The 16715-nt window shown below is 46.1% G+C and overlaps 1 protein-coding gene across 6 annotated transcripts in view; it reads left to right on the top strand.

Moving 5' to 3' along the window:
* The first annotated feature begins 97 nt into the window (after positions 1 to 97).
* MIER1 (MIER1 transcriptional regulator) overlaps positions 98 to 16715 on the top strand; it is a 45869-nt gene continuing 29251 nt past the window's right edge. For 2 of the 6 annotated variants that reach the window (XR_007506892.1, XM_049807372.1), the window contains exon 1: positions 1347 to 1458. Coding sequence is in view for 1 of the 6 variants with exons in the window: in XM_049807372.1 (XP_049663329.1) it covers positions 1450 to 1458 (9 nt within the window). In the remaining 5 variants the exon portion in view is untranslated. Of the gene's footprint in view, positions 153 to 232; positions 667 to 816; positions 923 to 1346; positions 1459 to 16715 lie in introns of those variants that run through there. The other 4 variants (XM_049807375.1, XM_049807376.1, XM_049807373.1 and 1 more) reach the window with 4 other exon arrangements.

Below are 16715 nucleotides of genomic sequence, written 5' to 3'. Positions count from 1 at the left end.
CCCGGGGGCTCCTCCCCTGCCGTCAGGGCCGCGGCAGGCCCCCGCTCCCCCCCCTTTGTCACTGAAGCACAAAGGTCCTCGGCGGCCCGGGGAGACGGGAGCTCCCTGCGCCCCGCCGTAAAACTCGGCCCCGGTGGCGGGGATCGGGGCAGGTGTGGGCTTTTTGACGGGGAAGGTTTAGAGATTTGGGGTTGTTTTGGTTTTTTATTTTTGGTTGGTTTTTTTTTTTCCCCTCGTTTGCTTGAGTCAGCAGCAAAAGTTGCATGCGTGGGTGCTTTCCTTTCAGCGTCGCCCCACGGGGACCGTTTTTGAGGATTTAAAATGCGGTTCGTCGGGAGAAGGGGTGGCAGAAGGGCGGCTCGGGAGAGAACTGCGGATCGTAAATGATCTGTGCGCCTCTGAAAGGGGGCAGAGCAGGAGCGGGCAGCCCCCAGCCCCAGGCCAGCAGAGACTTGAGGCAGGGGGAAGAGCAGAGGCAGGCTTTCCCCCTCCCCCGAGACGGGGGCAGACAGGCTTTTCCAAAGTATTTGACAGGCTACCGTGTCCTCCTCGCTTCCAAGAGCAATTGTAATGCCAGACTTCGGGATCAGGAGCCCTCCCCTTTGCCTCGCAGGGCTGTGCGTGTCCTTGTGTCATCAGCCCTAGGACAGAGCTGAACCTGGGCAGGTGAGGCAGCCGGGGAAGGTTTTAGGGAAAAGAGTAAGAATTAGGACTGGGGGGGTTTTGGTTTGGGTTGTTGGGGTTGTTGGGGTTTTTTTTGGGGGGGGGCCTTTAACGTAGGACCAACCTAGCGTTGTGGGTATTATCTCACCCAAGAGTGTCCCACACAGCAGCAGCAGGTCAAGAGCTGTTTTCCCTGAAGACCTCCCTCTTAACGCTTCGTCGTCGGTGAGAGAGCTTCCACGCCTGTGCGCCTCACCGAGTGAGTACGACTGCCGGGTCAGGAGCCAGGCGGGAGGGAACGGCACCCACACCGACTGTACAGCGCCGGGCATCTGATTTTTATTTCATTTTATTTTATTTTATTTTTTTTCAAGCCGGTCCTGCCAAGCACTAAATGGCGGCGGTGGCTCCCGGGGCGGCGGGGAGCGGAGCGGGGCCCGCCGCCTCACGGCTGACAGGGCGGGGGCGGGGCCTGCCCCCTGAGTGACAGGCGCCGGGGGGGGCGGGGGGGGGGCGCGCCCAGCAGGCTTCCCGCGCGTTCCGGGGGTGGGGGGAGCTGTGCGCGGTGACGTAGTGCGTGGCGCGCCCCCTCCCTTCTGCCCGCCCCGGCCCCCCGCCGCCGCGCAGACCGTGACCCGCCGGCGCCGTTTCCTCCGCCGCGGCGGCGATGTGACCCCTCCCCGGCCCTCCCCTCCCTCCCTCCCTCCCTCCCTCTTCCCCCCCCCCCCTCCCCAACCCAACCCAACCCCGCCGCCGCCCGCCGGCCCGCCTGCCCGCGCAGCGAACATGGCGGAGGTGAGAGCGCGGCGGCGGCGGCGGCCGGGCGGGCAGGGGGGGGTGGTGGTGGAGGTGGGGGGGGAGCCTGCCCGGGAACTTGTTGCGCGGGGGCCGCGGCCGGGCGGAGCGTCCCACAAGTTAGTTGTGGGGCCGGGGAGGTGGCGTATCCAGAGCCCGGGACGTCGTGTCGGGTTCGCGGTACCCGTCCGTTTCCCTCCGGGGCCTACTGCCCCGGGACGGGGAGCCTCGCCCCGGGGCGCCGGGCCCGCCTCGGCGGTGGTGGGGGGGCGGGCGGGACCCGAGCGAGGCCCCGGGCGGGCGGGTCGGTCGGGGACCTGGAAGCGGCGCCTCCCGCCCGAGGGAGGCACCGGGAGGTGGTGGTCGCCGCCGGGTAGGGGTCCGTGACTCGTCCGCGGGTCGGGGGGCCGAGGTTCAGCCGGTAGCAGCCCTTGCGGGGGAGATGCTAGAGAGCGGTCAGCGGGGTACCGGGCCCTGCTCCTGAGCAGCGAGGGCGGGGGAGAGGGCAGTGGAGCGAGGCCTGTGCCTTCCTTGGGACGGGGTTCGTCTTTGGGGGGGGGAGAGGTGGAAAGTGGGGTAGCCTGGGCTGCTGTGGCATGGGGGGGGGTGGTGGTGTTAATCCCTTCTGGGTGGAGAGGGATGCGCTTCTGGCCAGCTCCTGCCGTCTGTCTCTGTCCCAACGTGATGGAATCGTTTCTCCCAGGCTTTGATCGGAGCACCATTGCTTGAGGATAAAACACATATTTATTTTCTTTAAGTATCTTTTTGTAGCCGTTAAGACAAAGAGGAACTGTCTTTATAGATAGAAGGGCAGCCCTTCCAGTCTCCTAGGAGGGAGACCTTTCTCCCAAAAAAGGGAGAAGGACCGTGCAGGGGAGTTGTAGGAAATGGGAAAAAGCTTATTGACCTCTTTTTTTTCTGTGGGAGGCAGAGCAAGATACGTGTTTGATTATCAAGGTGTGGATTTGTCCATCCCGATTGTATCTGGAAGAGCAGCTTTTTTGCTTCTTAGGAGGCAAGTTAGGACAGATGAATAGATAATTCATTAAGTTTTCTTCAAATTATCCTAAGATTCCGATCTTAAGGTAATTTGCTGCTTGAACGGTGTTGACAAATGAATTGGAAATGCTTACTTGAAAGGTATGCTATTAACAATAAAATAAAATAAATCCCTTCTGTGGGACAGGCGTTTCTTCTAGCCAGACTGGGGGGAGTTGCAGGTATCAGGATTAGAGTATTTTACAGATGAGGTTTCTTCCCTCTTCCCTTGAAATTCCTGAATGTGTGTGAATTTTTACTTAAATTTATTTTACCTTTCCCTCCCAAATGAAAACTGTAGTGAAGCATTCTTCCTGTAATTGGTATGAAATGTACTAATTTAATCTTAGAAGTTAAAAGAATCAGCCTGTCTGTTTTTTTCTGTATCTTGAGGGGCAGAGAATCACAGGTCTGATTCCCGAGTAATTTCTTGGCCGAAAAAATGCGGCTATTAAACTCCTGTCATCTGTAAAGTCAGAGACACATACTGGGGCCTGTGCTGATCTAGGCATCACAGTATTCGGGATCTTTGTCTCAAGTTTCACCAATTGCTTGTAAGTTTTGTTAATTAAACGCAGCATTATTGTGAAATATTTGTGCTAGCTCTCTTCTGGTGGGAGCTGAAGTTCGCCATATTGCTAAAGAGCCACAGGCAGTACGCTGAATTACTTCCTATTCTGTATTGTCACGTACTTACATTGACGTTACAGCAGTGATAGCATTGAGAGTTGTAGAGAATTCGTGCTGCAGAGAGCAATAAAAAGTCAGTGGGTTATGGAGGTCAGGCAGGTTTTGTTTTTCACTTCGTGGATGTTGTTCCAACAGGTAAAGTTATTACGTGTTGGTCTTGATACCTTACTAAGAAAGGAAGAGGGTTCCCCCCCCCCCCCCCCCCCCCAGCATTTTCCTTTTTGTGAAGAAAAGCTAAGATGAATTCTTTGTCCTATTTCGGCTTCTTTATTTCAGGTTAAGGGGCAGGAGCAGCATAAAGGGTCTGTGAAGGCTTTGATCCACCTGTGGGATGAGTTCAATAGAACAGGGGTGGCAGCAGCAACGTAGGCTTGACTGACTTTCGTTCACAGCCATTGAATTGTGCAGACAGCTGTTTGCATGGCTGCGCTGCGTTCTGGATTGGGAAACAGTCAGAATTTTAAAAAATTATACTTACTTTCAGTGATTTAAGCTAGGAGCAATGTCCTGAATATGGTTCCTAGCACAGTTTAGGAAGTATATAGGGGATAGGATGGGAAGTCTTAGCACGCCATTGCCGCTGAAGCTCTGGCATCAACGATCTGCCTAGAGGAACTGAAGATGACTGCCACTACGTGGTGGTGTACTAGGTATGCTGGAGGAGGGGTGTGTTAGGAAAGTAATGTGCTGCATAATGCGATGTGGGGAGAGTGCGAGGGAAGACTGATAATTCAGGCAGCCCTAGGACTCGCCTGGCTCGGCAGACAAGGGGACTGGGACCAGCCTGGCTTTGAAAATGTGGGTGGAAAGTAAGACTGCTGTTGTGCCTCTTGCCCTCTTCCCCATCCCTCCCCAGTGGAAAAACCTTGTGCTGACTCTTCTGAGGGAATGCACAGGAACTCAACCTTCAGTCAGGAAAGATCCTAAAGTGTTGCGTTCTAGAGAATCAGCCAGGACTTAATGCTAGACATACAAACCTCAAAAAATAAATAATATAAATAAGAAACTTTGAGTTTGACAGAAAGGCTCTTCAGACAGGAGCTCTCAGCCTGGTTAGTAAGTAAATGAGTCCAGAAAGTGAAACTAAATTAACTAAAAATGCTGTTTCACTTTTGTAGAAGCCTACCAGTTTGAATACAGGACAGACAAAAAGAAAAAAGAAAAAAAAGAAAGGATTTTGAATATATATTAAACTGGGCTTAGATTTGGGATTAATAACCTGTGTTAGGGTTTCATTTTACTTTGAAGCATGCTCACGTGATTGGTTTGGGTCCTAATATTCCAACATGTTAGAAGGTTATTCTAGTCCTAAATGGAAAGAAATCATCTCTAACTTAAGATGAGCTCAAGCTTTGTGAATATTACCATATCGTGCATTAAGCTGCTTATTTAGGCTTTGTGGTGGAGTGAATGCTGATACATGCATATTTTTTTCCAAATACGAGTATTTTAATGTCTATTGAGAAGAAAAGATTTTTGACTGAAAAGCTTGATTAGTAGTTGAAAGAGAATGTTGTTTATTCAGCCATTATAATGTTTGAATAAAATGTAAGTTTTATGAATGAGATCTTCTGATTCCAAAAACTTGAAGAGCTGGGGTCAGACTTTTGTGTTGAAAAGACAGGCAGCTAAATACCTACTGTAATTTCCAGAAGTGCTGAGCTCCTGGTGTTACTTTATTTTGTTCCGTGATAGGATCCACCAGTCAGGTTGCAACAGGCAACAGGATTCTAAACAGGTAAAACTAATGGGAAAATGATGAGGTGGTTGTTTTTTTTTTTAAACTAACTTGCTGTTAGTACCAGGGCTGCTGTGTGGGAAAGAGGGTGGTCATGTTTGGTTAGAGGCGGGCTGGGAGAGGTAGGGACATAGTATCCCTGATCTTGATTGGCATAGCTTGGTTTAAATTTCAAGCTGATGTTACTGTTGGGTTTAGGAGGGATGGACAATGGCTGAGGTGGTCTAACAGCTCCTAGCTGCCTGGAAAGGGAGATACTGCTCCTTCTGCTGCTTTTGCTTAGATGCTCCCTGAACTTCTACCGTGGGCTGATTCGGCTCTCTAGCTTAGAAAGAAGGGAAAAGCATCCTGCAGGATAACCTGTTGTATCAGCTAATGGAAAGATCCAACAGAGACTCGAGCTGGCGTGAGGGATGGCATGGGGCAGCAGAACCAGTCGTGGAGATCAGTGGGAGGATGACCTATTCCTCCTTCCCAAAATGTCAAGCTGTGAGATTGACTTAGCTTCTCCTCAGCCAGTACCCTTGTCTTGTGCAGCTCTGACTCTGATCGCAGGAAGCTCTTCACCGTTACTGTTGCTGAAAAATAGGGTCCTTTTTCTCCCAAGTCTTCAGCAGGCAGTTGACCACCTTCATGCCAGCTCCTAGTGTTTCTCGCCCCTCGGTGAGGTTATTCAGCTTTCTGACCTGCTACAATAAGAACTTAAGTTTTTCCTTCTGCAGAGTGTATTTCTGTGGGTTAAAAATTTGAACTGGTGGCCTAAGGTGTCAGGCAAGTATGGGAAGAAGCAGGAGCGTGCGTGTCTTGGAGAGGAGCAGGACCACTTCTCTTCTGGTGTCGGTGGACGGTTAAACTGACTCAGCCCGATTTCTTTGAATGCACTTTAATGTTTGGATTTTTGAAAGTTTAGTTGCTTTTGGCCAGAAAAATCAGTTTATTAACCTTGTGTGGCAGTGCTTTAATAAGTCATTTTTAAATTCATAATGTCTGGTCAATTTTTCCTTTTTTTCTGAATGTTATACTTCTTCCAGTTGAAGAGTTTTAAACTTTGTGAATGTAACTGAATTCTAGTTTTCATATGCAGCTTGAAACAACTTCTGGACATAATGTTTAAGAAACACATGATCTAATAACCATTGCTAATGACTTTTTAACATTCTTAATCTTTGTATTTTTATTAAGCTATGCTATTACCTTAAAACAATGTGCATAAATGCGTAATAGCCTCCCCTGTAAGAAGCAGTAGTAAAGGTAACACGATCACTAATGTGGTTGCGAATTGAGGTGTTTAAACAGGAAGGGGGGACAGAGCTTTTGAATAACGCCTGGATGTAAAATAAGGTCAAAATAGATTAAATCAAGGTTTCCTGCTGACTGATCTAAATCAAGATTAGAATTGGCGATTCACATCGGTCCATCCTGTTGAGCGCAATTTTTTTTTTTTTCATTTGATCTTAGCTTTAACTAATAGTCTTTTTTGTTTGTTTCATTTTGGAGCAGTTTTTGTAGAATACTTCAGAGAAGTATCTGTGAACCTAATGTGGATCTGGGAAATCAGTTTTCTCACTTCCTTGGTGAGAGTATAAACTCCAGAGTGGTTGGTTATAGTCACTGATTGTATTCCCTCAGTTTTTCTGACAAGGGAAAACAGTAGCATTTAGCATACTGCATTTCTCATCTTGGAAAACAGTGTGGGTTTTTTCTCTCTTAACAGAAGAGTTTTGTGGAATTTTTTTTGTGTGTGATTGAATATTGATGTTTGTGGGCTTACTGCTTGGGACTTAGAGTTCTTTCTAATACAGCAGAGGGATTTTAGGTAGACAGTGGAATTGTTGAAAGGTTCAGTTTCTTTTTGAGCTTTTTCCTGGCCAGAAACCTCAGTCTGTATTAATATTTCACTACTAATCCATTCATGTCACAAATTGTGCGTAAGAATGTTTTCTTGTGGTGCTTGGTATATATGACTGTATCTGGTTTCATCTGAAATCCTGTGGTAGGATGTGCTCACTCCATAGACTTCCAATTTTTCTTAGCAAGAAGTTTCAGAATATTACAGGAAGTTGAGGCCGATGCTGTACTTTGTAATGGAAATGAACAATAAATGGTTAGAAAATGTCCAGATGAAAATGCATGCTTCAGATGAGAGATCGTATTCTGATTAACTGTTGCGGTCATACTTCGTAATACTCCTTGAAAATGGAAGTTCTCTTGGTGAAGTTCTAGTGACCGTAATGTCCTGTCAACCAAGGCATTCCCCTTTGGCTGCAGCTTCCTCCATCTAGCAGCCTTCCTCAGTTAGCCTTACAGCGTCAGCGCTCGTTTAGTTTTTCTGATGACTTGGTCCTTTAGGTAAATCACTGCACATTGGTTATTGAGCATGGATGACTACCCTGGGATATACAGTTGGTGGTTCCTGGTTCCAGTCATCCACTCTGCTTGAAGGAGAATGAGAATCAGTTCCGCTTTATTGTAAATATGTTAAGTTAGTGTGTGATGTCAGCAGATGATTCAGCAGCAGCAGCATGGTCATGAGCCGTTGGACAGAAGCTGCGTTTACCACCCTCAAGTGTGCTGTCTCTTCATTTGACTTGGAACCCTGAAAAATGTAGCTACATCTGCTCTTCAGTACTTATTGCAGAGGACTGTGCTCTCTTTGGGTGTGAACGTTCAGGCTGGTGAGGTAGTTAGTCCTTCCAGTTCAGAGATCTCTAAGAGGTGATCTGAAGCTGCCCTGAAAGTCTTATGTCATTGTCATCTGTCTGTCCTGCCATGTTTTGCCCCTGGACTTTAGAGGTGCTATTTCCTCTTGCTGGAGGCTACTTCTGTGGCAAGTGTGGCAGAAAAGAAAGCATGACAGCGTCACTCTTCAGAAGCCTGTAAGTTTGTACAGATTCACTTTGGGTGCACCTTCGCTTTGTTGCTCCTGCTGTGACATGATAACCTCTGACAGAAGTGTGGAGCAGATAGCAGGCTGGAAAAAGTTAAATCACCCCAGGGAGAGCCATCACCTGACATACTTCAGCCTTCTGTGTTCCCCTGAATCACTGCTTTTTTTTTGCTTTTTTTTTTTCTTTTAAAGTATCAGCTGCTACTTTTGTTAGAGGGGCGGTGGAAATACCTTTCTATTTAAGAATTTTTTACAATACTGAAGATGTCCCGAGGTGATACAGTGATTTCACTGGCAAAACTGACTTAAAAGGGCTGCTTAAGAAAGGCTGCAGTTTGCTTCCCCTCCGGTGTGCCACTGCAGATTTAGGGAGCAGTGTTGCAAACCAAACTTCTGAAAGATCCACATTAACAATATCCCCTGTGAAATATTGTGTATCATCTTCTTCCCCTTTCCAGTCTTTTCCTGGTGAAGAGATTCAGGTAGATTGATAACAGGACTGAGTCAGCTGTGTTAAAGCCCAACCTGCGGTTCTTGCCAGTTGGGCGCTCTGAAACTGATAGGGCAGCTTCTCCAGAAAAACTGAGTCTGCGTTTTTAGGTTTGTTTTTTTTTAATTATTATTATGTAGTAATAAACAGAACCAAACCTTACCCAGTATTTTTCTTGGAAGAAGCAGGCAGGGAGAGGGAAGTGAGCAAATAAGTAGTTTTTCAGGGCTACCTGCAAAATCTCAAAACTCGGGATTATGAGATAATTTGGGGTGGAAGGGACCTCAGGAGGTCTCTGGTCCAACCTTCTGCTTACAGCAGGGTGTGTTCTGAGGTCTGACCAGCTTACTCAGGGCTGTCTCCAGTCTGGTCTTGAAAACCTCCAGGGAGAGAGACTGGGCAACTTGTTCTAACGCTTGGCTGTCTTCGTGGGGGAAAAAGTTGTCTTTATAAACTCTTAAGTCAGAGGACCTTTGCTAAGGTGGTAGTTTCAAGGCTTAGATGTACACGTTTAAGATCTGTGAGGTGAAACATTGCACTTGATCTTTGTGTTCTGGAAGTACAAGAATTTTCTCATTTAGCAACCAGACTAAAAAAAGTAAAAATCCATGTATATAAAGGCTTCCATTTCATGTACAGAAGGGCTTGAGTGTCATTGTAGTTCTGGCTGTAGAAGTGTTTGCATATAAAACTATTAAATGAGGGCAGCAGTAGTTTGTTGGGTTTTTTTTCCCCCCTTCAATATGTTGCTATTTTCTTCCCAAGGTAAAAATGAGGCAAACCACTCTCTGACACTTAGGTTATTTTGATATACAACCCAGGGAGAGCGTGACAGGCTGGAACTGTAAGCCTTCCATTGAAATACCTGTTTATGAAAAGGGCCACGTGCCCTCTTGAGTATAAGATGTTCTTTGCCATTTTAACTAGTCGTTTTCTCCAGGCTATCATTTAGCTTAGCTCACTGGAGAATTTATTAAATGGCTGCCCCAGTCACTTCTTAAGACTTCCAACAGTTCAGGCATGGGTCTTACACACCCCTTTTAGCTGACGAGCTGCTGTTCTTGTTTGAACTGCAGGTTTGGTGTCTAAACTATGTGGATTCAAAACTTCGTATTTCATGCAGTCTTTGAATATCATTCATGTAACTCTATATCTGCGTTTTGGGAATAAATGTCATTTGTTATGAACAGAATGCACATTACTACTTGCAGATCAGCAGTTTACTTTTAATTAGTCTGCTTGGTGGAATGTAGTCTTAGTGATGTTGAAGCCACATATATGTATACCTGTGAGGTAATGACATGTGCCCTCTACCCACTGCTTATGCTTCATTCTTTGTGGTGTTACATAATAGGCAACGCTGCTGCATTTTGGTTGCCAGTTTAATATTAAAGTTTTCTGTGCCCCAAATGTTGCTAAAGCAAGCCACTGCAACCCAGAAGTTAATTTGGGTATTTTCCTGTAGCAGAGTTCCAAAGACCTGAGCTTCTACTTGATGAATTTGTCATGCTTATTGCTATCAATATAGACAATTTAATTTTAGTTTTTAACTGTTTTATGTAACACTTAAAGAGCTATTAAAGGTAACTGAATAAATTTGAACAGGAGGTATATTTATCGTTGTCTTGTAGGGACTGCAGATACTGCTAATCTTAAGATGTTTCATTATTAATTGATTATATTAAACCATGAAAGATGTTAGCAAATACAACAGTAGGTTTGTGGGTAGAAGTGAAACTGTTCAGGTGTTTCTTTGCAGGCTGTAGGAGAAATGTAAAGAGAGAAAACTCAGTTCATTACTTCCACAGCTTTCACATTTTGGAGTATCCCATTCCAGTCCAAGCAGCTATGAAGCACTGGAATAAGACACAAAAATCTCCTGCCAGCGTACAGGAATGGGCATTGCCTGGAAGCATACCTCTGCTTCTGAAGTAGTGGGTTCAAAAATAAGCCGTGCAAAACTGATGTCTCCAGAAGGCTGTTTGCATTAAATAAACTTGTTAGAATGCCAATTCAGTTTTACTTTTACCCTTTAACTTCCATCACAAATTAGAGTAATACAGACATCCCAAAGTCCAGCAAATTTTTGTTGTCAGAGTAACACTGTAGATCTAGGTATTTTTCTGTGTCTGCTCTGTGTCTGCTAGGTTCATCGCTTCCAAAGGTGTCTGAAAGAGACTTCAGGCCAACTTCATTTCCATTTATTCCTGTATCCATACACTGGAGAATGTATTGGATATGATCTTTTGGCTCAGTTGTTGCTGCAAGTGTCACTAACCTTCTCAAAGCACCTACTCTGCACGTCTTTTCCAAGACTCCTAAAAATACACATGGAATAAAAACAGTGACAGATTCTTTTAGTGCCACCCAAGCCTGATGTTTTGTTGCTTGGTGTCTTTTCTTTTTCTCTTTACCGTGTGGTTTGTATTCTTCATACCTCAGAACTGGTATTTCCTTCAAGTTGCTCATCTGGACCATTAACACGCTCAACGGTGTGTCTGTACAGCCAGACTCCCTTGGTCGCTTGAGTTTTTCCTCCTTGTCTGTGAGTTAGGAGTTCATGAACGATTTTTCATTCTTTTGAACCCACAACAAACGTTCACTGTTATCTTTTCTGATGGTGCTATGCATAGAACAATTTGAGCATGTCAGGCCCTATATTGTAAGTATCCCATAGTTTTTCTCTACTACGCCTTGGATACCATTATGTTTTTATAGATAGCAGCTCTTTGTTCCCATGAATGCCCTTGAGCCAAAAAAGTGCTTTGTACTTCTCTATGAATTGCTGCAGCAGAAAATGAAAAGCCACTGAAGTACAGGGGTATCCTTTTTCACAAGAATTCCTGTGATATTGACATACCATAGCTTAGGACTTAAGATCTGATAATACCAATGTAGCCATATGATTGTTGACTACTGCCAGGAAATTTTCATAAGCAAATGCCCTCAAAGCCATCTGTTCTACCCTGTCCAGAATCGCAATCACTTGGAGGCAAGGAAATAGGACTGAATAATCAACCATTGCAGTAATTGTCTTGAAACAACTCTTTAATCATAGGGTGATCTTTCACCTGACGTGTCACGCTAACAGGTTGTCACTGAAGGGGTTACTCCTGATCTCCTGCCACACACCCTTCTCTGTGTGTCTAGCTTCAAACTCATGCTCTAGATTGTTGGCAGCATGTCTGGTGGTTGCATAGGCCCGAGATGAAGTACTTTGGCTCAATGATAGGATAGAAAACTAGCGTTAGTTTTCTTTTGAGATTGGTTTGCTGAACCAGCACATGCTGCAGCTTCCCAATTGCTGGACCTGTCACAAGTGGCAGAAGCGTGTGGAGTGGTGGGAAGAGGTCAGACTACTACTTTTGGCAGCAGCTGGCCATTAATATAGATGAGATGTAATGTGACACTGCATCTAGCTAGAAATAGAAGGAAGAAAATGATTGACAGCGCATCACTTAGACTAGAAACGTATGAAATGCGGAGATGATAATCCACAAACTAGGACAGACTAAGTGGATGTGGTAGGCAAAGCTTAGAAGAATAGAGACCCAGAGGCTGTCCTCCTAAAAGCTGCCTAATGAGGTCTGTGGCAAAGAATGGACTAGAACCTATCAAGGGATGTATGCATTCTGTGAGGCAGCCTGAAATGGACTTAAGGATTCTGAAGGTGATTGGGTTTTTGCAGATTTTTCTGGTTTGGGTGTTGTTTTTTCTTCCTTCTGTAGACTAGGATTGTACTGGCTACATGTTTTGGAGTTGTATAAAAGTCATGGGGGTCATTCTGAACCCTAGAGGCTATTGCAGTATTTTAAGCAGTGCTTTTGAAGCTGTGAAGGAGGCGATTGCTTTAGCAGCATTTCAGCCTATAGGGAAGGCCATTTGCTTGCTTGAGCTGTCATGCCTTCTGCATACTATTTCAGAATACTGAAAGCTGAACTTTGTTTCTTTAAGTGTGCTTGATGTTTATGAGATCTTTTTACGTCCCACTATGGTTTTGTGTCCACTTTTAACAGGAAAATGCTTCATTGTGGTAGGCTCCATTGCAATATATATTGGAGCGTTTAGTTACAGAATTGTTGAAGTTGGAAGGGACACCTGGAGATAATCAAAACCAACCCATTGCTCAGAGCTGGGTCAGCTAAAGCAGGTTGCCCAGGACCGTTGCCAGTCTGGTTTTGTGTACCTCCAGTGCAGACGCCACAGCCTCTCGGGGCAACATGTTCCTGTGTTTCATCACTCTTATTTAAATGTATTCCAGTTTGTGCCCATTGACCCTTGTCACTGGATGCCATTGAGAAGAGACTCAGTCTTCTGTACATCCCTCCATCAGATATTTATGCACGTGGATCAGATCCTCCTGAGCTATCTCTTCTCCAGGCTGAACAGCCCAGGCTCTCAGCCCCTTCTATGCCAGATAATCCAGTCCCTCAGTCACCTTTGTGGCCCCTTGCGGAGTTGCTTCATTCTGTCTGTGTCTCTTGAAATTGGAGAGCCCAGCACTGGACACAGTACAGCTCTGCGGATAAGGACCTGGGGGTCCTGGTGGGCACAGAGTTGGTTGTGAGCCAGCCATGTACTTCTGGGACAAAGAAGTCCCCCAGAACCCTGGGCTGCATTCAGAGCACCGCCAGCGGGTCGAGGGAGGTGATCCTGCCCACCTGCTCAGCCCTGGGGAGGCCCATCTGGAGCGCTGGGTCCGGGGCTGGGCTCCCTCCAAAACAAGAGAGACAGGGACAGACTGGAATGAGTCCAGCAAAGGTGCCTGAGGGTCTGGAGCACCCGAGATGTGAGGAAGGGCTGGGAGAGCCGGGGCTGTTCAGCCTGGAGAGGAGAGGGCTCAGAGGGGTCTTATCCTTGGGTATATATGTCTGCTGGGGGAGTAGAGATGAGGGAGACAGACTCCTCTCAGTGGTGCCCAGGGACAGGACAAGAGACAACGGGCTCGCATTGAAAATCGGGAAATTCCAGTTAAACATTAAGAAGAAACTTCTTTTATTTTGAGGGTCATCAGAAACTAGATCAGGCTGTCCAGGGAGGTTGGAGAGTCTCCATCCCTGCAGGTATATGAAACCTGACTGGATGAGATCCTGAGCAGCCTGTTACAGGTGACCCTGCTTTGAGCACAGGGTTGAACTTAGGCGATCTCCAGGCATGCCTTGCAATCCCAGCTGTTTAGGAATATTATATTCCAGATGTGGTTTCACCAGCGCTTGGTTGCTGCTCTTAATGCAATACAGGATGCTGTTGGACTTCTTTGTCACGAGGGTGCATTGCTGGCTTGTGTTCAACTTAAGTCTCCACCAGGACCTCTAGGTCATTCTCTACAAAGCTGCTTTCTAACTAGTTGGAACCCAGCCTGTACTGGTGCCTGTAGTAGGAGGTGATTCCTCCACACACAAAGGACACTGCCTTTCTGTGTGGAACTTCATGAGGTTTCTACAAGTCTGTTTCTGCAGCCTGTTGAGATCCCTCTGACTGGCAGCACACTCATCTGCTGTATCCACCGCTCCTCCCAATGCTGTGTTGGCTGCAAACAGGCTGGGGGTGCGCTCTGTCCCGTCATCCAGGTCCCTAATGAAGGTGTTGGACAGTATTAGCCCCAGCCTCAACCTGTGGGCTCTGCCTGCCGTCACTGACATCCAGCTGGACTTTGCTGCTTGTCACAACCCTCTGAATTGGCCTATTCAGCAAGTTTTTTATCTGCATCCCTGCTTGTCCTGGCTGTGCTTCATCAGATTGTCTGTGAGGGTGTTAAGCGAGATGGCGCGGAGAGCCTTGCTGAAGTGAAGACAAGCAGCATCCCCTGTGTTCCCCTCATCCACCATGCCAGTACTCTCATCGAGGTAGGCTCTCGGGCTGCTCAGGCATGATTTCCATTTTCTAAATCCACACCGACTGCTCCCATTGCCTCCTGGTCCTACTTTGTGAGTTGGGAAATGGTTTCCAGGAGGGTTTGCTCCATCACCTGCCTGGGGGTGAGGGTGAGGCTCTCTAGCCTGTAGCTCTCTGGATGCTTATCCTTGAAGAGGGGAATCATGTCGTCTTCATCCTGAAAGCTTGTAAACAGTGACAGAAACTTCAAGCGCGACTGAAACAACAGCCTCCAACATTTATGTATAAATCACATAAAAATCTACGCACATGCACACCAACATAAAACCATGCAAGGTATAGATGAAACTGAAGGATGCTATGTGGCTTCAGGGCAGAGGTTAGAGTGGACCCTGTTCTGCTTGTTGAGGATTTCAACATAGGAAACTTGCTCTTCCAAATTGAGGTGAGGAGTTGGTTGTTCCCCTTTGCACGAGGCTTATGGACCAAGAGGCCTCTACAAGTCTTTCTGGCCGTTGGCAAACCCCTAACAGTGGCTGAAAGCAAAGCTGTGCTTTTGGGGCTGTGGTTTTTTTTCCCCACGAGGCCAGAACTGCTGCTGTTACACCATGCTAGATTCTGTTTGCTTGAACTCATGCTATCCTTAATTCACGGTAAAGTGAATGCTACATTTCCCTCAGAAGCCATACCCTATCTGGTGGTGCTGTAAAGAAAGCAGAGTCTCAGCAATTTTTGCTTTTCTACAAGTACTCTTGCACTCTGAGTCACAGTTATTTTTCTGGACACGAGCATAATTATACCATGAGCCTCTTCTCACTGACCAGCCTGATTTCTTCAGTTTCGGCAGCACAGCTCCCTGACGCTCCTGTTATCCCTGGTTTATATGCTCTTTTTTCTTCCTTTCCTTCTGACTTGAGGCCTTTCTCCAGAGCTTTCCTTCCTAGGTTGGGAGGGGGTAAAGCTGGTGAATCGGCAAGGAGAGGTTCCACCTGCCCCACGCGTGGGCCAGCCAGAATTCCCCAGTGGATTACCGCTGCAAAGCGGAGACTAGCACTACTTATCTATAAATGCATAAACTGTTTCCCAGCTGAGACCACCCCCCCTTGAAATGCCTCTGTTACATCAAAAAATAACCAGGGAGGCAGGGAGTGGTTATTTAGCCTTAACAATAGTGTTAGTACTAGCTTAGAGAGAAACTGGCTGTGGGTAAGTGCGGGTTGTGCCTTGGAAAGAGGGGTTTTTGTCAGCAGAAGTGTTAGCTTGTGTAAAAGCTTTCCAGTAACGACGCATGTTAATGGTTGGGCAGAAAGAACGGTTTTAAGATGGCATTCGCAGAATTTATTGTTTACCAAGTAACGTGTTTTATCCCTCAATAGATTATCTTCAGGGCTTTTTAGGACATTAAATCCAGCTCTGTTCCTATGAAGGCAGAGTCATTTCTGGAATAATCTTTCATCATAAGTCATGGGGATACTTTTTCCCTTCATATCTTTACCAGCCCTGGTTCTGCTTTCCTCTTTCCATCTCAGAGCAAGTCACTTGAGATTTTGGTGAGAGCAGTCTATGTTGTAATGGTAAGTCATTATTTGGATGCAAAGTATACTGATACCACCCTTCTGCAAAGCATGCTGGTACTACTGTACTAGGTCAATACTTCTGCTAAAAGGGGACCCCAGGATTCCCGGGACCCTTGCGTGAGGATGGGGTCTCCACAGCTTGCTTCCCGGTCTTGGTCGAGGTTGGATGTATTTACAAGGGACTTCATACCCTGGCAGAGGCTGCCGTGTAATGAGGACGGGAAAGCTGCACCCCGACTTCTGCACAAGCCACAGACCGAAGGGCAGCCTTGCCGCGCTGCCCTGGTGAATTGCTTACCGTTGCTGTTTTGCTTTTGCTAGGCTGTTGCAGTTAATATGAGCAGTTTAGCTTCGGTTGTGTTTCTGCTGTGCCCTCTTTGGGTGATAAAGGCTCCTCTTGCTGGTAGTGGTGGCTATAATCTGCATTTGCAATGCTCATTTCTTTCATATTTATTATGAGAGAATTGTTAAGGAAGACTTAGTCTTTATTTTAAAACTTTCTAAGATACTTCTTAGTGATGTTTGTCTTTTCCTTATTTTTTCCGTGCAGTGGACATGCAGTATTGCCTACCTTATTTGCAGTATTGTCTGACAAACAGTTTGAATTTGCTTGATTTCCTACCTGTGATTGCTGCAATGAATATGCTAAGACTTTGTTAATTTGCACTAATAATTGTGTATTATATATTATGAATTAGCTGTTTTTGCAAGTTTATCAGGCAAACAAAACATACCAAATAGAGATCAGTCATTGCTGGCTGATTTTGATAGTCAACTTTAGCTCAGTATATGCTAGTAATAGTGTACACTGGAATGTGTTACGATAATCTTTGTAAAGAAAGATTTTTAAACTGTACTCATTAGCAAAACTTCCTATGGCATTGTGCAATATTTTGCAAAAATGGTTTTAGTGCTTACCCGCTTCACATGAGTTTCAGTCTACTTAATTGTGCAGATGTGATTTCTCTTGGCTTTTTGGTGCAGTACTGCCTTTCAAAGCTA

This window comes from Accipiter gentilis, chromosome 8 (genome assembly GCF_929443795.1).
Source record: "Accipiter gentilis chromosome 8, bAccGen1.1, whole genome shotgun sequence".
Classification (NCBI taxonomy): Eukaryota; Metazoa; Chordata; class Aves; order Accipitriformes; family Accipitridae; genus Astur; species Astur gentilis.
This window is presented reverse-complemented; position numbering and strand designations above follow the sequence as displayed.